General features: G+C 39.8%; 1 protein-coding gene across 1 annotated transcript in view; it reads left to right on the top strand.

Moving 5' to 3' along the window:
• MKLN1 (muskelin 1) overlaps positions 1-18,717 on the top strand; it is a 224,197-nt gene extending 205,480 nt beyond the window's left edge. Inside the window, exons 16-18 of the mRNA XM_007953479.2 lie at positions 1,341-1,443; positions 7,650-7,704; positions 18,596-18,717. Of these exons, the coding sequence (XP_007951670.1) occupies positions 1,341-1,443; positions 7,650-7,704; positions 18,596-18,717 (280 nt within the window). The remainder of the gene's footprint in view (positions 1-1,340; positions 1,444-7,649; positions 7,705-18,595) is intronic.
• Positions 18,718-19,166: the final 449 nt, after the last annotated feature.

The following is a 19,166-nucleotide window of genomic DNA, read 5'->3' as shown; positions in this document are numbered from 1 at the left end:
AATTTAAGAAGTCTTTACTTCCTTTTCAGTTTTGCAGTCTGGTAGACCTGGGTTTGATTCTGGTTCTGCCACTTACCAGCTCTTATCTTAGGTATATTAACTCTCAGAACCTCAGTTTCTCATTGTTTAAAAAAAAAAAAAAAGTGATAAAACCTCTTGTCAGAGTTTTTATGAGAATAACAGACTTGGTACAGTGTTTGGTATGTTGGAAGTACTGGATGAGTGACTGCTGCAATTGCTTTTTGTTATTGTTATTACTGACTGAGACATAGAAATAGTCTCATTAAAAAGATCTGATGAGACTATACCCATTTGGATCTCTAAAGACTCTGTTAAACACCTGCACTGAAAAATATACTCTATAAATCTAACAAAGTATTTGTATTACAAAGGAGCTCTGATGGCATCGTGATTAAAGCATTGGAGTGTTAACTAAGAGGTTAGCAGTTCAAACTCACTAGCTGCTCTGTGGGAGAAAGATGTCAGTCTGCTTCCACAAAGATTTATAGTTTTGGAAAACCTATGGAGCATTCAGTCTGTCCTAAAGGGTTGCTAGGAGTCAGAATCAACTTGATGGCAGTGGGTTTGGTTTTTGGTCTATTTGTATTACAGGCATATCTCAGAAGTATTGCGAGTTTGATTCCAACCACTGCAATAAAGCATATATTACAATCAGGCAAGTCACACTGATTTTTTTGGTTGCCCAGTGTGTATGCGTTATGTTTATGCTATACTGTAGTCTGTGAAGTATGCAATAGCACTATGAAAATGTTTGCTATGTTATGAGAATGACCAAAATGTGACACAGAGACACCACGTGAGCATGTGCTATTGGAAAAATGGCACTGATAGACTTGCTTGACACAAGGTTGTCACTAACCTTCAATTTATGTTTAAAAAAAAGGAAATGTAGTATCTGTGAAGCATGATAAAGCAAAATACAGTAAAACAAGCTATGCCTGTATATCTCTGTTTTTAATGAAAATCTTGGTAATAGTCACTGGTGGCTCTTTGCAGTTCTGTTATGTAACATATTTAGCATATTCACTACGTTTGTACAAGTGATTAATCCTAGCTTGTAGTTTGAAGGGTGAACCTGTATGTCTCAGGGTAGAGAGTGCTCTTTCCCCGTCTCTGGCACCCCTGGCCATCTGGCGTTACTGTTACAGCTCCAGAGACTCTACCTGCACATGCCAGTTACCTTACTTCTGGATCCCCAAACACAGGTGGCTTAGGTATCCTGAATAATGCCTTCCGGTGTGCTCCACTTCAGGTCTGAAGACATTCCTCATGTTTATTCATAATTCTAAACAGTTACAGTTCTTTTCTGCATTTTCCAGGTTTGAAGAAAAGGCTCAGATGGACCCCCTTAGTGCTCTGAAATATTTACAGAATGATCTTTATATCACTGTGGATCACTCAGACCCTGAAGAGACAAAAGAGGTAAAGTTTAGAAATTGAGCTCTCTTTATTTTTAACGGTTTCCCATTTTGCATTTGCTGATTTTGTTTGTGGGTGTTTAACTAATAATCTTAAAAATGCCACAGAGCAAATGAAATAAAAATTGAACAGACAGGTTTTGATATGATAATCTGAAATTCAAGTCACACAAAAACCCTGGATGCATTCAGAAAAGATTCTTAGGTATAAAGTTTTAACTTAGGCATTGGTTTTATGTAATGAGAAGGAAATAGAATTTTTACTTCTTCCACAGTCCCATGTTTCTTTTACTTAGTTAAGGATTATGTAATAGTCTAATACAAACTTTTCTATTGATACTCCAGAATATTTTCAAGAGAAAAGAAGAAACTCTCCATTTTTGTAGGGAGAAAATGGAGAGAAGTCTTCCGTCCCTGAATGTTTAGTTATGTGCTTGTTGTAGGACAGCTTGACTCTGGATGACTGCTCATCCATTTTTCAGGAGTTTTCAACTTGAGAAGCCATTAGCAGATCAGTCCTTTCAGTTTTCTGTTATGTAATGTGGGATAGAAGCGACTATTTCTAAAGATTTCGTATTCGTAAGAGCATTTTTGCAATCCAAAATGTGAGAATATGCCTGCAGTGAGTTTCATGGTTTTACAGCTCTGTGACCACTAGCTTCTGAGATTCCTTTTGTCACGTTTTCCTGTTGCTAGTCATCCTTGTTCATAGCTCCTCTTGCCACATGTGAATCGCAGTCCATTTTGCCTTCCATGCATGGGATTGGTACTGGTTATGGCAGGTTCCGCCCCTACAGCCATTTCCCTGTTAGTTGTTGCATAACTTTGACTTTGCAGCAGCAACATCAAAGTGTGCTTTTTTCCTGTTTAGCATTGCGGTTTCAGATGTAATGTTGAATTTCTTCCAGGCAGCAGGTTATTGTACTTTGAAGCAATAGGGCCATCGTGTCCTTGGCACCATGATAAGGAGATACTCTTCCATGGTTGCTGTAACACATACAGCTCCCTTTCTCTCAGTCACTGTTGTTTACAACCCATCACTGGATGGAGAGCCGCAGACCGTGTGTTCGAGCACCCTTAACAAGGGACAGTTGTCTTTCCTTGAGTCTTCAGTCTATTCATGATACTTACTATTTAAAACGGGAAATTACAGCTTTACCAAGTAGCAGAATGTGTTAACTTTACCTGTACAGTTTATAACGGTACATTATTTTGAAGACTCCAGTGATGTTTGTCAGACCACATATTTGAGAGTTACAGATAGATTTCCTTGTGTTTTTTCATATTCTATATAAAATGACTATAGTCCTGAAAAAAATGTTTTTCTCCTTGTTTTTTAAAACCAAAACAAAACAAAATACTGCAAAGTAAATAATTTCAGCTGTGAGAGTTGCAAATAGGCCAAAGAAAACAGACAGTTTGTTCTCTAAAGCTAGGCTAAGGGGAAAAAACAGGACAGGGGTTACATCAAATTTAATCAGAGCCATTTTAAACATTTTGGTAGCGGGTTTCTGTTCTCCTTCTTTCTTGAGTAGTAACAATTTAGAATTGCACCACAGACTTCCATTCTAGTTCTTAAAAGCTTAACCTAACAGTAATTGTTTAGCCGTCGTACAAGTTAGTAAAAGTAGTGTTTTCTGTGTCTGTCAGTATCAGAATCCCCTCAGAAAATTTTTCCAAACAACACCCTTCCTAAGCTTTGCTTCTGTGTGCTCTTATATAACAGAAAGCCAGAAACACTCCAGACACAGAATTACTGGTCTGCAAAGTTAATAATTTGTTTAAAAATGTGGAAAGACTTAATTTTAACTTTCTAAACTTTTAATACTCTGCTTTTAAAATCCCCTGGTGACAGTTCAAGTATATACACGTACAGGCTTACAGTTGTCAGGGAGACATATGGATCTCCTTTTTTATTATAGGAGATCATTCCAGTTATCCAGGAAGACGTTAATGTTTGTCATATCCAAAATTAGCTTGTTTTTGTTCAGTATGTTCAGAACAAAGCTTTCTTTCTAGATTTTCATTATTCTAAATTATTCCATTAGTGACGGTAAGTAGGTTTTAGATTTTTCTTTTTTTGGTGGTGGTTATCATGATCGTCATCAGGAAAATGACCGACTCCCAGCTGTATAACGAATAGAGGTTCTTCACTCTCCTCCAGTGTCTAGAACGTGGGTTCTGAGTTAATAATGAGTTCCTAATAAACCTGTAAAAGGACTTTTTTTGTGTTCTAGAAAAGTCCCAGGACAGGATGCCTAAATGAATTCTATCATTTTCAGAGAAGATTCTGTAATAGAGAAGGGACGAAGAACATAGCTGTCAGCCAGTACAGCACGTTTTGTATGAATTGTACTGCTGAGCTTTCAGAATACTGGTGCCATTCATTTAGCAAATACATGTCAAGTCCCTATAAGCTGCCTGTTGTTCTTCCAGGCTCATGGGATTGAGGAGAGAACGCAAAGGTCCCTGCCCAGGAGGTCTGACAGCCTAGTGGCCAAGAGCGGGTGCAGAGACAAGACACAATAAGCCTTAAAGAAACCAGTTATATAGCACAGTAAACTTAGATAAGTACTGGGGACAAATCAAGAGGTAAAAGGGTCAAAGAAGATCAGAAGTATAAGCAGTGAGACATGATTGTGTACATAGAAAATCTCAGTCTCCAAAGAGTCTGCTGGAAGAAGTGAATTTAGCAAGGTTGCAGGATACAAAATCAATAGCAAAAAAATTTTTTTTATTCTAGCAATGAACAATTGTAAAATGGATATCAAGAACATAACTTTTAATATTAGCAAAACAATGTAGTAAGTCTATTTTAAAAACTTAAAGAATACAATAGCAAAAAGATGGAATCAACCACAATGCCCATCAGCAGGTAAATGAATGAACAAAGTATGGTACATACCTACCTTGGCATACTCTGCCTTGTTAAGTTAAAGAGTAATGAATCTTCAAACATCTCACAACATGGATGAACCTAGAGGACCATTATGGTGAGTGAAATAAGTCAATCACAAAAGGACAAATATTGTAGGAGACCGCTATTATAAAAAGTCAAGAAAAAGCTTGTGCACAGAAAGAAACATTCTTTGATGGTTACCAGGGAGGAGAGAGGGAGGGAGGAAAATCACTAACTAGATAGTAGGTAGACACATACTAACTTGGATGAAGGGACGGGCAACACCCAATAGGGGGGAGGTCAGCACAGCATGACCAAGGCACAGGAAGGGGATGGGAGGTATGTAAGAGTAAAAGGCAACATGGTCAATACTATTCTGTGCACAGTCCTGCAATGACAGTAATAAAAAACAGTAATTCACGAGTGGATACATAGGTAGATGTGGGATAGCGTATGAGAGTACACCCACCAGCACATATAGGTTTAGCAAAGGGTACTTCTGCATACGTATTTGTATGTGCTGCAAATACAAATATAGTAGAGCGTTGGAGCTCTGGGGGTGCAGTGCCTAAGGCATTTGACTGCTAACCAGAAGATTGGTGATTCAAACCCACTAGCCACTCTGCAAAGGGAAGATTGGGCAATCTACTTCTGTAAAGATTTACTGCCTTGGAAACCAGTGGGGTCACTATGAGTCGGAATCTACTCTATGCCAGTGAGTTTGTGGGTTTTGGGATAGTAGAGCACATGAGAGGCATAGTTATGCAGATTTCTTAGCTATAACCAAATATCTTGAGGGACTGAATCACTGTGCTTGAGGGCTTAGGACCATAGTCTCAGGGGACATACAGGTCAGTTGGCATAACATAGGCCATAAAGACAATGTTATGTATCCTACTTTAGTGAGTAGTGACTAAGGTCTTAAAAGCTTGCAAGCAACCATCTAAGATACAGCTATTGGTCTCCCCATCTGGAGCAAACGAGTGAGGAAAAGCAGAGACTCAAGCATACAATCCAAAGGACTGACTAATGGACCACACAAACCACTCCTCCGCTAGCCGGAGACCAGAACTACCCAGCTACCACTGCCAACTGTTCTGATCAGGATCACATTAGAAGGCCTTAGACAGAGTGAGAGGAAAATGGAGAACACAATTCAAAATCATAATGAAGACCAGAGTTACTGGTCTGATAGAAACTGGTAGAACCCCCAAGGCTATGACCCTTAAACACCTTTGAAACTTGGAACTGAACCCACTCCTGGGGCTCACCTATAAAGTGAAGCATAATACCTGTGAGGAACAACATGCTTCTCAGAACAATCAACCGCAGGAGACCAAAAGGGCAGCATTTGCCCAAAAACAAAGTTGAAAAGGAAGGAAGGGGCAGGAAAGCTGAGCAAATAGGAACAGAAAACCCAGGGAAGAAGTGGGGAAGAGTGCTTTTACATTGAGGGGATTGCAACTAATGTTACGAAACAAAACGTGTATAAATCATTGAATAGGAAAGCAATTTGCTCTGCAGACTTTCACCCAAATCACAATAAAATGTTGAAAGTACATAAAGAAAACTGAAGACCTGAATAAATGGAGAGATGCAGCCTTTGTGAAATGGAAGACTGAAAATTGGTACGGTTCCTGTTTGCCCCAAGTGGGTCTTTAGGGCAGTCCGTATCAGCAGTATAGCACATTTTGTTTGCTTGCTTGCTTTTTAGGAAATAGACAAACTGATTCTAAAATTTATTTGGAAATGCAAAGGATCTAGATTAAAACAATTTTGAAAAAGAACACTACCTGATTACAAGATTATATAAAGCCACAGTAATCAAGACATTGTAGTAGTAGTTTAAAGATACACAAGTAGATAAATAGAACAGAAGAGTCCAGAAATAGACCTACATAAGTGTGGTCAATTGATGTTTTTTATCAGGTTGCCAAGTCAAAGGAGACGGGAAAGTCTTTGTGACAAATGGAGCTGGATAACTGGATATCTCAACTGCTATCTCAGTCTCTACACAAAACTCAAGATGGATCATGGATCTGAATATAAAACCCAGCACAGTAAAGGTTCAACAAGACAGCATATGAAAATACCTTCACAACACTGGGATAGTCAAAGATTTCACGGACAGGACACAGAAGACTCTAATCATAAAAGAAAGAAAAAACTTGATAAACTGGACTTGAACAGAATTACAATTTCTGCTCCTTTAAAAACATTTTAAAAAATAAATATACAAGCCACACACTAAGCAACATTTACAGTAGACTTATCTGACAAAGGACTGATACCCCAAATATGCAAAGAACTTTCATCTATTTTTGACACTTCCCATTACTTCTTTTTTCCCTAACTCTTTGCTTAGATAATTCAAGAATACTTGTTCAGTTTCTGACCATCCGAGGACTGTTAATGGGGGCTTACAAATGGTGGTATGTTTAATACTTGAAATAAAAGCTGCAGCATAGTCATGAAATGCATCCTGAGCCATCCGTGTACTGCCTCTCGGGCCTTGGAGAGTGCCAAGGACTCCAGTAAGATGCACTGGGTGTGTGCTTTCATTCACTCTTATTCTTTCAGCCTTCAAGATGCATATGAATCGTTCTCCTAAATGTTTATGTTTAGCGATTTGTTAAACTACCAATGTTGCAATAATTTTGTCTTACTTTGTTTTAAACTAATTTTATTCTGTTTTTTAACTAACTTTTCTTTACTCTATTTTAAACTGATTAGCTAGCCTGGGAATCTAATCAGCATTTATAACATATTTCTATATTCAAAAGACCTTTGAGTTTTCACAATATAATACAGGGTAAGGAATCATAATTTTTAAGGTGTGATTTAGGAATGGCTTCTGCATAATAACCTTGCTTTTTCTCAGTGTAATCTACACAGAGACATGTCAAGTTTTACAGGGGCATGTAGTTGTTTGAAGACAGAATGCATCTGCAATAAAAATTCAGTAACTGAGCCTAGGGCACTGTGCATATGCGAAAGACTCCCAAAGGAGTAACTGCCTTCTTATTTTTCAGGTGCCCTGTTGTTTCTTAATAAATACATGCTTTGATTAAGTTTTTAAATAAATTAATTCCAAGATTTAGTCCAGTATTTTGGGAAATGATTAGAGTGGTCCAGGAGAAAGGTCAGCAGATTCTTAAGTCTAAATGTGTGGTGGTTCTTGCCACTGTTTGGTGAATAGACTGTGCAACACATGTGTAGGCACAGTGGCCAGTAGAGGGTCACAGTCACGCAAGACATTTGTCTCCAGTGTGCTTAGTGAGCTAATGTGCTTCTCCTTTTTTCTTTTACAGTTCCAGCTCCTCGCTTCAGCTCTGTTCAAATCTGGTTCAGACTTTACAGCTCTAGGTAAGTATTCCAGTGTGTTCACCTAGACAGATAGCCTGCCATTTGGGAGGTTGGATTTTGGTTTCCTCTAAATGAAACATCACATGAGATGTTCACCCACCGAACAAATGGAGAGGTTTAAAGTAATTCTGATAACCTGCTGCAGAGTTCTTTTCCAAGCATCAGTCACCAGTTTATAGATTTGCTTGCAGTTCCTATTATGTCAGTTGGTGTGTTGTTATGCAAACAGCAGTAGAAGCATGATCAAAATTAATTAAATGTCTGTGGCATTGCTTTGGAATGCAAGTTCTGCTTCTGATAGACCACTGTGAGATGACACTTGTTGGTTTAATGCTTTTTCCTGTCAACTTATTCTTTTTGAAAGTGAGTGGTGTCAAGAAAATGGTGATGGAGTAGGCAATAGAATAGCTGTTTTAAGAGCAGAAAAAAAGAATGATCTCCCTTTCCTAAAAATGAAAGTTTTTGTATGTTGGTGTCTTAATTGTCCAGAGTATATTCCAGTTGACACTCAAGTGTTTCTCAAACATACCTGGTAAGGGCATCATCAGTCTTCATTTGGTAGTAATCTCACTTAGTATCATGGGAGCTCTGGTAGCATAGTGGCTAAGGCACTTGACTGCTAACCAGAAGGCTGGCGGTTCAAACCCACCAGCCACTCCTCGGAAGGAAGGTTGGGCAATCCTACTTCCGTAGTGATACTGCCTCGGAAACCCAGGAGGGGTCACTATGAGTCAGGTGTGACTCGACGGTACACAACAACAACAACAACATCATTGGGCTCTGAATGGAGTTATGCTGCACTACAGTAAATTAGGGAGTCTGTACAAGAGCTCCCAGACCCAGAGTTTCCGTCAGGTCAGTTTTCAAGGCTCTTTAAGTTAGAGTAACTCATTATTGATAGCTTCAGTTTTTGGCAAGATCTTTTGAGCTCTGGGGATTTCCAGCTTTCCTTTGCCATTATAAAATAACACACGGGAATTCATATTAACCCCACTGATACAGTGGTATTATTTGCCTTAGAATTTGAGCAATTGTATTGAAATATTCCAGGATATGTAATACAGATATTACTGTTTGACTTAGGAATAAAAAACACCTTGGGATATTAGTTTAATTTCTTTATTATTTGTCCTTCTTGTCTCTTAAAAGTAGCTATACTTCAAAGGGGAAAAAAATCGTATAATTCTGGTGCTTTTCATGGGAAAAATGAAATTGTCACGGGAATGGGAAGAATAGCAATATTCCTTGGAGTCTTTCCCTTCCTTTTTCCATCGTGAGTAAATGGGGCTTCTCTACCAATCAGGTGACCTCAGTCCTGAGTTTCTAACTTCAGAATATGTAGGATTACACGGGACAAAACTGAGCTGACTGCCATAAAGCGTGCCTCCAATAGGTTCTCCCAAGAACTCTGATAATGGTTTACCAGTACTCTGTGCATTTGACTACTAACCAGAAGGCTGGAGGTTCAAACCCACGAGCCACCCCTCGGAAGGAAGATTGGGCAATCTACTTCCATAGTGATACCGCCTAGGAATCCCAAGGGGGGGTCGCTATGAGTCGGGGCCAACTCGACGGCAGTGAATTTGGTTTTTTGATTTTATACACTCAAGGCTTGAAAAATTCCTGCAGGCTACTACAGCTCAGTTCCGTGATGATGGAGAATCTAGGGGTAAGCATTCCTTTAGAAAGTTCATGTCCTTCTGAATTCTGTCATTTGGAACAAAGATTTATTGACACGTGAAATGAGAGCCTACCATGTATGGATTCAGTTTGAATGAATGTTATGTCTTGTGATGTATGGATACCACAGCCCAAAGGCATTATTTTTATTTTATTGGTGGGCAGCACTAACATGTCTCTGGCTGACTTATTTTCAGCTCTTAGAACAAGAATTTCTTGGCAGTAATTTAAATATGTTAAGGTGGTATCAGCAGATATTTCACCTTTAACTAACTGCTTTCCTCCCACTCTGCCCTATTCACTGCCAGCTAATATAGTTTGTGAATAACTTTGTTTTACTTGGATTCTAAACAAGCCCCCCACACCCAATAGAGACAAACACCAAAAGGAAAAAAATACTGTGGGGAAGTTTTCCTACTTCGTCAGAGGGAGGCAATATAGCTTAGTAGTTAAGAGGTTAGAATCTAGTGTAGTGATTAAGTAAGAACCTAGATTCAGTCACCAGCTCTGCCACTTGCCCATTTTAAAAGTGACCTCGAGCAAGTTATAACCTTTCTAATCATCAATGTCTTCGTTTATAAAATGGAGATAATGAGAGTGCTTACCTGAAAATGTTGAGAATTAATGAAATAATTATGGAAAACACTTAGCAGAAGCTCTGGTCAGGGAGCTCTGGTAGCATAGTGGCTAAGACACTTGCCTGCTAACCAGACGGCTGGCAGTTCAAACCCACCAGCCACTCCTCGGAAGGAAGGTTGGGCAATCCTACTTCCGTAGTGATAACTGCCTCGGAAACCCAAGGAGGGGTCGCTATGAGTCGGGGCCGACTCGACGGCACATAACAACAACAACAACAACTGGTCAGGGTACTGTTATTATCATTACCTCCTTTGAGAATGTAGTCATCTTTCTGACATGGTGAATTTGCATGAAGAGTAAATGCAGGCTGTCTGCCAATATTAATAATCAGGAGAAGTTGCATACATTATTTATAAACAACACCTTTTCATAAGGTTTCATACCTATTTAGAACTCTTGATTCTTCTCATCCACTTTCTGTCAGATTCTCTGACCATCACCCCACTTGAATTGAAATGAAATGGATTGTTTCTCATGCCTTTCATTATATAGGTGAATTGAATGATTTCATTCTTTAACCTCAACCAGACTATCTGATTGACTCCTTCCAAATTAATGTAATCTGCTTTGACCTCTTATTGTTGATTTTGGGTGCTGTCGAGTCTGTTTCTGACTCATGGCAATGAATGTGATGGAGTAGAACTGCTTCACAGGCCTTTCTAGGCTATAATCTTTATGGGAGCACATCACCGGGTCTTTTCTCTCATGGAGCTGCTGGGTGGGTTCGAACAACTAAACTTTTGGTTACCAGCTGAGCTCTTAACTGTTGTACCACCAGGGCTCCTTATATTAATCGCTTTGTTGTTATTAGGTGCTGTAGAATCACTTTCAACTCAGTGTGACCTTATGTACAGCAGAACAAAATGCCTGGTCCATATTAACATCTTAGTGAGAAATAATAAAGTATCTATTGATATTATATGTAATACTCTAAAGAATCAGAAAGTTGAAAAGTGATTTACAAGCAGCTGGCATTATCGTATGTTTTATTATCATCCCCTTTTATATATGAGGACACTGAGCACAGAGAGGCTGTAGTAACCTGCCAGGAATAGAGCTAGTGAGTGGCAAAATGAGGATTCAGACCTAGCAGTGTGGTTTCAGAGTTAATTCTCTAAACCACTGCACTGTATACCACTTATCTATCAGGTTGTTGTACTGTGATGGCTTGCTGTGTTGCTATGATGCTGAAAGCTATACCACCAGTATTTCCAACACCAGAAAGATCACCCACGGTGGACAAGTTTCACTAGAGCTTCCTGACTAAGACAAAATGGAAAAGAGAACCTGGTCATCTACTTCTGAAAAAATTGGCTAGTGACAACTTTTTGGAGCTCTGGTGGCATAGTGCCTAAGGCATTTGGCTGCTAACCAGAAGGCTAGCAGTTCAAACCTACCAGCCACTCCTTGGAAGGAAAGATGAGCAATCTGTTTCCATAGAGAGATCACCTCAGAAACCCAAGAAGGGGTTGCTAGGAGTCGGAAAATGACCCAAAGGCAGTGAGTTGGTGACAACTTTATGAGTAGTGGAACATTGTCTAACGGAATGACAGAAGATGAGCCCATCAGTTTGGAAGATACTCAGATATGACTGGGGAAGAGCTGCCTTCTCAAAGTAGATCCAACCTTAATGACGTAGATGAAGTAGAGCTTTCAGAACCTTCATTTGCTGATGCAACATGACTCAAAATGAGAAGGAACATCTATAGACATCTGCTAATAATCGAAACAAATAATATATGAAGTATGAGTCGAGGAAATTGGAAGTCATCAAAAGTGAAGTGGAACACACAAACATCAATCATCCTAGGCATTAGTGAGCTGAAATGGACTGGTGTTGGTCATTTCAGATCACAAAATCATACAGTATACCATGCTGACAATGACAAATTGAAGAGGAATGGTGTCACAGTCATTGTAAAAAGATATGTTAATATTTATCCTGATGTACAGTGCTGTCAAAGTATCCAAATATGTATCCATATATGTACAAGGAAGACCAGTTAATAGGACTATTACTCAACTTTGTGCTATAACCACTAATGCCAAAGATGAAGAAATTGAAGATTTTTACCAACTTCTGCAGTCTGAAATTGATCACACATGTAATCAAGATTCATTGATAATTACTGGTGATTGGAATGCAGAAGTTGGAGACAGAAAGAAAGATCAGTAGTTGGAAAATATGTCTTGTTGACAGGAATGACACCAGAGATCATATGATAGAATTTTGCAAGGCCAGTGACCTATACATTGGAAGTACTTTGTTAAAACAATATAATTGGTGACTGTACACCTACACTTTGTCAGATGGACTATACAGGAATCAGATTGACTACATCTGTGGAAGGAGACGGTGGAAAAGCTCAATTTCACCTATCAGAAGAAGGCCGACGATGGAACAGACCATCAGTTGCTCATATGCAAGTTTAAGTTGAAGCTGAAGAAAGTAAAAACAAGTCCATAAAAGCCAGAGTACAACCTTGAGTATTTCTCTTCTGAATGCAGAGAACAGCTCAAGAACAGATTTAACACATAGAACACTAATGACCGAAGACTTATGGGATAACATCAAAGGCATCATAGATGAAGAAAGCAAAAAGTCATTAAAAAGACAGGAAGGAGAAAAAAAAAATGGATGTCAAATGTAGAGTAAGTAAAACAAATGAAAAAAATGATGAAATAAAAGAGCAGAACAGAGGATTTCAAAGGGTGGCTCAGAAAGACAAAGTAAAGTATTATAATGAAATGTGCTAAGATCCGGAGTTAGAACACCAAAAGGGAAGAGCATGCTCAGCATTTCTAAGCTGAAAGAACTGATAAAAAAATGTAAGCTTCAAGTTGCAATATTGAAGGATTCAATAGGCAAAATGTTGAACGATGCAGGAAGCATCAAAAGCAGATGGAAGGAATACACAGAGTCACTATATCAAAAAGAATTGGTCAATCTTCAGCCATTTCAGGAGGTACTATATGATCAAGAACTGATGATATTAAAGGAAGAGATCCAAGCTGCACTGAAAGCATTGTTGAAAAGCAAGACTCTGGGAACTGATGGAATACAGATTGAGATGTTTCAATAAATGGATGCAATGATGGAAGTGCTCACTCGTCTATGCCAAGAAATTTGGAAGATGGCTACCTGGGCAACCAACTGGAAGAGATCCACATTTGTTCCCATTCCGAAGGAAGATGTCCAACAGAATGTGGAAGTGATTGAACAATATCATTAGTATCACACCAATTAAAATTTTGCTGAAGGTGATTCAAAAACAGTTGTAGTAGTACATCCACTGGGAACTGCCAGAAATTCAAGCTGGATTCAGAAGAGGATTTGGAATGAGGGATATCATTGCTGATGTCAAATGGATCTTGGCTCAAAGCCAAGATGTTTACATGTGTTTTATTCACTATGCAAAGGCATTTAACTGTGTGGGTCATAACAAATTATAGATAACATTGCAAAGAATGGGAATTCTAGAACACTTAATTGTGCTTATGTGGAAACTATAAATAGATTTAGAGGCCGTTGTTTGAATAGAACAAGGGGATACTGTGTAGATAGGTGTGTGCCAGGATTGTATTTTTCACCATACTCGTTCAATCTATATACTGAGCAAAGACAAGCTGGACTATATGAAGAAGAATGTGGCATCAGGTTTGGAGCAAGACTCATTAATAACTTGCAACAGCAGATGACACAACCTTGCTTGCTGAAAGCAAAGAGGACTTGGAAGCATTTACTGATGAAGATCAAAAACAACAGCCTTCAGTATGGATTACACCTCAACAACAAGCAAACAAAAATCTTTACAGTCAGACTGATAAGCAATATCATGGATAAATGGGAAAAAATATTGAAATTGTCAGAGATTTCATTTTGCTTGAATCCACAACTAGTGCCCATAGAGGCGGCAGTCAAGAAATGTGCTACAAAAGACTTCTTCAAAGTGTTAAAAAGCAAAGAAGTCACTTTGAGGACTGAGGTGTGCCTGACCTAAGCCACATATTTTCAGTTACCTCATATGCATGCAAAAGCTGGACAGTGAATAAGGAAGACCAAGAATTGATGCTTTTGAATTATGGTGTTGGTGAAGAATATGAATATACCATTGACTGTCAGAAGAATAGGAACTCTAGTGGTGTAGTGCCTAAGGCATTTGACTGCTGACCAGAAGGTTGGTGGTTCAAACCCACCAGCCACTCCTCAGAAAGAAGGTTGGGCGATCTACTTCCGTAGTGATACCTTGGAAACCCAAGGAGGGGTTGCTATTAGTTGGGTCGGACTCCATGGTAGTGAGTTTTGTCAGAAGAATGAACACATCTGTCTTGGGAGAAGGACAGCCAGAATGCTCCTTAGAAGAGAAAATGGTGAGAATTTGTCTCACGTACTTTGGATATTTTATCAGAAGGGACCAGTCCCAGAAAGGACATCATGCTTGATAAAGTGGGTCAAAGCAAAAGTTACCCTCAACAAAATGTATTGATATAGTGGCTGCAGCGGTGGGCTTAAGCACAGCCAGGATTGTGAGGCTGGCACAGGACCAGACAGTGTTTCATTCTATGGTATATAGGGTCACTGTGAGTTGGAATTGACTCATTGGCACCTAACAACACAACTGCAAACTACCATGAGCTTTCATAGTTTCCACCACTCTGAGCAATTAGTTCAGTATTCCATTTTATGGTGGAAATAAAGTGATAGATGACTTAGTGAATGAAAGCATGAGGTCCAGCCTTTTTGTCCTAGCTCTGCCATTTAAACAGTCATGTTACTGGGATACTGTTGGTGAATTTCCTAGACTCCTGCCCCCTTTATTGTGTGTGTGTGTGTGTGTGTGTGTGTGTTTGAAAAAACAAAATATTGAATACATAGAAAACCTAAGATTGTCCTTGAACAACTTCCTTCAGTCTCTGTTCCCCTCCCCTCAGGTGTAAGCCCCTGTGTATGCTAAGTCTGTCAGTACAGACACACACAGAGAGACATGCACAGTACGTAAACAGATATACAGACACATTTTCACACAGGAAAATGAATAGTTTTGTTTGTGCTTGTTTTATTTTTTACATAATGTAAAACCATGTATTCTGCAACATTTTTTTTTCCCACTTGATGTAGCTTATAGATGTTTCCATGAAATTACACTAGATCTATTACATTCTTATTAAGTGACACATAATATTCCATAATAGGAAGGTACTGTGATTTAACTGTTTAGCTCATGATGGGGTTAGTTTCAGTTTCCTCAATTGGTAAAATGGAGGGGATAAAAATAAAAGGTGTTCTTTGGAGCCTTCCATGGGCTTATTCAGCACATTCCTTGCAACTTAATTGCCACTCCATGAGTATCAGTTAATGAAAATTAATGAGCTCTCGAGCTCTCGGAAGCCCACGTCCCACCTCTCCCCTCACTAACTGTGAGGCCTTTCTAAATGACTGAACTTCTCTGTGTTGTCTCATCTGAAAGTGGAGTTTATGAAAACTACGCTGAGTGACAATTAAATGTGGTCATCCATAAAGCCCCTGGCACATAGTAGGAGCTCAGTGTCTCATTCCCTCCCGCATCTTTCGATCTCGTGAAAGTGGCCTTAGTTTATTACAGTCTGTCGCAGAATCTTCTCTTTTAAAATATACCATGAATTTTTTACAGATTTGTTGTTGTTATGTGCCGTCGAGGCAGACCCGACTCATAGCGACCCCTCCTTGGGTTTCCAAGGCAGTATCACTACGGAAGTAGATTGCCCCATCTTCCTTCCGAGAAGTGGCTGGTGGGTTTGAACCGCCAGCCTTCTGGTTAGCAGTCAAGTGCCTTAGCCACTATGCTACCAGAGCTCCCTGTTTAGAAAATGAAATTAATAAAGGAACAAAAACCCTAAATATGAATGTAGCCTGAAACAGAAAGCTTCTTATCAAAAATGCGACATAACCACACCATGGGCCTGCGTTAGTGCAGTTCCTTTGAGGATGTACCTTCAGTGGGGCGCACTCTAAAAACAGTAACAGCAAAGAAATCTGGAGGCTTTTTGTTGGTAGTGGTGTGAGTATAGTAATGCTAAAACTTGTTTTGTGTCTCTTTTATGTTGAGCAACTGTGTAAACATAATAATGTTGCTGGGAATCAGAGTTCTCCTTGTGGGAAAAGGGAGAGAGATACGGGATGGGGTGAAGAGAGGAAGAATTCTGCATTTCGTTTTGTTTTTAAATTAGAATTAGAAATGAAAGTGTGGACTCATGTCTTTGTAAGAAATTGTATGTGTGTGTGTGTGTGTGTGTGTGTGTGTGTGTGTGTGTGATGGCCAAGGCATAACTGATGTTGTTGTTGTTGTTGTTTGCCGTCGAGTCGGCCCCAACTCATAGCGACCCCTCCTTGGGTTTCTGAGGCAGTATCACTACGGAAGTAGGATTGCCCAACCTTCCTTCCGAGGAGTGGCTGGTGGGTTTGAACCGCCAGCCTTCTGGTGAGCAGTCAAGTGCCTTAGGCACTATGCTACCAGAACTCCTAGGCATAACTGATAGTGGTTTCTAAATCCCATTCTCCACTGAGAGGAATTTGGGCTTCTTAGACAAATGGCTGATTCCAGAGCTGTGTAAAGAGGAGCTGTGCCAGAAAGTAAGGGAACACTTAAAAACTGTGAGGACATTTCAAAGGGACATGGGAGCCAGCATGGAGAAGTTCTCACTGGCCAAATCTGAGGCAGTACAAGTATCAAAATGAAAAATGATAGCAATGGGTAATAACACACTGAACACAGACTGAATCCATGGCTCCATACTGATGCAAACATGTAAACAAAACAAGAGGAGGAGAAGAAAAAGCTGCCCTTTACCATAGAATGGCAACTAATACATGTGGGCAGAATGGAAGAGTTAGCAAGTGCCGTCACTTTACAGTAATTGCTTCAGACAGGAATGATCAGTCAGTGCAGAAAGCACTGAGTGCAGGTCTGTGGGGGAACCGGGTATTTCCATAGTCCCAAACTGTCTCTCTACCAGTAGCTTATCCATTACATAGGTGGAAAGGACACCCGTCTAGTGGAGAAGCCTGGCATACACCACCTTAACCAGGTGATCGATGTTAACATCATCGATACTGGGACAGACCGATACCCCATGCCTCCTGAGGTGATGCTCCGAGAAGGACACAGTGCCACTTACTAGTGTTCTTGCCAAAGCTGTGTAACCAGAACGTAATCACAAGGAAGCAGACAACCTAAACTGAGCACATTCGACTGCACAACTGGTCTGGACTCTTCAAAAATAACATCATAAAAGACAAAGCGTGAGGAACTGTTGCAGACTAAGAAGACTTGAAAACTAAATGCAAGGAGTGATCTTAAATTGGATTTGGATTAGTGGGGAAAATGATGATAAGAAAGAATATTGGGACATTAAAAATAGTTAAACTTTACAAATTTAATAATTCTGTAGAGGTATGTAAGTGTGTATTCTTATTAGGTGAAATGAGCTCAAGTATTTCGGGGTGAAAATATCCACAATTTACTCTCAAATAGTTCTACAAAAAACATGTGGGTGAAATGGATGGATAGATGAATCATAGAGGGAGAGGGAGGGATGAGAGTATGGCAAGATGGATAACAGTTGCTAAATCTAGGTGCATTGTATCCATGTCTGTTCATTCTAGAATTCTTGAAAGCACATTAGAAAAGTATAAAATAGAAAAAAATAATACCGTCAAAAGGCTAGTTTAGGTGCTTATCATTTACAGAGCTCTCATCCATAAGAAAGGTGAAGCAGCTGAAGCAGTGGGCTGGCTGGCCGGGCGAAAGAGGCGGCTCACAGACTATGCCTTTGGCTGTGGTGCACTTGGAAATTAAGTATCTAATAAAGGTTGAAGGGGGAAAAGTCCTTGGAATCACTGGTGCCTGCCTTAAGAACATAATCCATTAGTGATGTCCATCTGGATAAAAGCAGTTCATTGCTCTGTTTTTCACATAATGTGTGCCTAGAACAGAGCCCAGTACATAGGCCCATAAGAGTTGTATTGACTGTGTGCCAGGTGCCATGTGACGGATGGACATGCATTTCTTTCCTGCAGCCATCTATGTTTCACTTAGTTTTCTGAGACCACATCCAGCTGTCAGGGCCTTGGTCATTTTAGAATTCTTTCTGAAGAATCTCCCATTTTGAGGACATTTTTAAGCAGAAGTATTAAAGCAAAAATGAGTGAAATTTCCTCAGTGGACTAGCAAGGAAGAAGCCTGTAAGGAAGAGAAAGGACCACAACCGCTATCATTTAGTTACCAGAGTGTCAGTCATTCTGCTAGGTGCTTTTCAGGTAATTAATTATATTTAATCTGCCAGATAACCCTATGAATAAACAGGATGACTGCAGATTTTCAACTGAGGACACAGTTACAGAAAGGCTGAGTAACTTTTGTGAGATTACACCACTTCAGATAGTAGAACTGGGATCAGAGCCCATGTCTGTCTGCTTCTAAAGCCTGGTGTGGTTTGGGGTTTTCCACAATGCATTGCTGTTTTTCTCAACAAGCTGCTACCAGTGACATTTTCAACCCAACGGATGAATGTCTCTCTGTCTCTCCTCCACTAGGCTTTTCGGATGTGGATCACACCTATGCTCAGAGAACTCAGCTGTTTGACACCTTAGTCAATTTCTTTCCTGACAGCATGACCCCTCCTAAAGGCAACCTGGTAGACCTCATCACACTGTAACTGAAGAGCCATTGGACCCAGAAGTGGAGAACAGGCGTCTGCCTTCAGTGTTAGATTTCAGCCTCTTGGCTGACACTCAGGCTGCAGCGATCAAGGACCGCAACAGGGTTCCAAAGGGCTCTTCACCACCGCGAGTTCACCCTCCTGCTCCACACCCACCCTCGACCCGTCCTCCTCACCCTGCCCCAATATTAGGCTAATAAAGTGAAATTGGTCTACTTTCCATTTAAATATATTTTTCCTCACTTTAACTTTTAAGAATTAATGTGTATAAAAGAAAAAAATATTCAAGCATCTTCCCCTTTTCTGACTTTTATTTTCCAATTGGGAGAAATAGGCACTATTAACATGATCAGAGCTATAAGAAATTGAGATTTTGCTGTTGTTGGGCCTGCCTTTATGCCTCCGCCCCTTCCGTTTCACTTTTCCTCACTTTGCATAGCTGTTCA

The sequence above is a fragment of the Orycteropus afer genome, unplaced genomic scaffold, assembly GCF_000298275.1.
Source record: "Orycteropus afer afer isolate SDZICR_OR568_19922 unplaced genomic scaffold, OryAfe1.0 scaffold00397, whole genome shotgun sequence".
Taxonomy (NCBI): domain Eukaryota; kingdom Metazoa; phylum Chordata; class Mammalia; order Tubulidentata; family Orycteropodidae; genus Orycteropus; species Orycteropus afer.
Note: the sequence above shows the minus strand (reverse complement) of the source record. Positions and strands in the feature narration are given on the sequence as shown.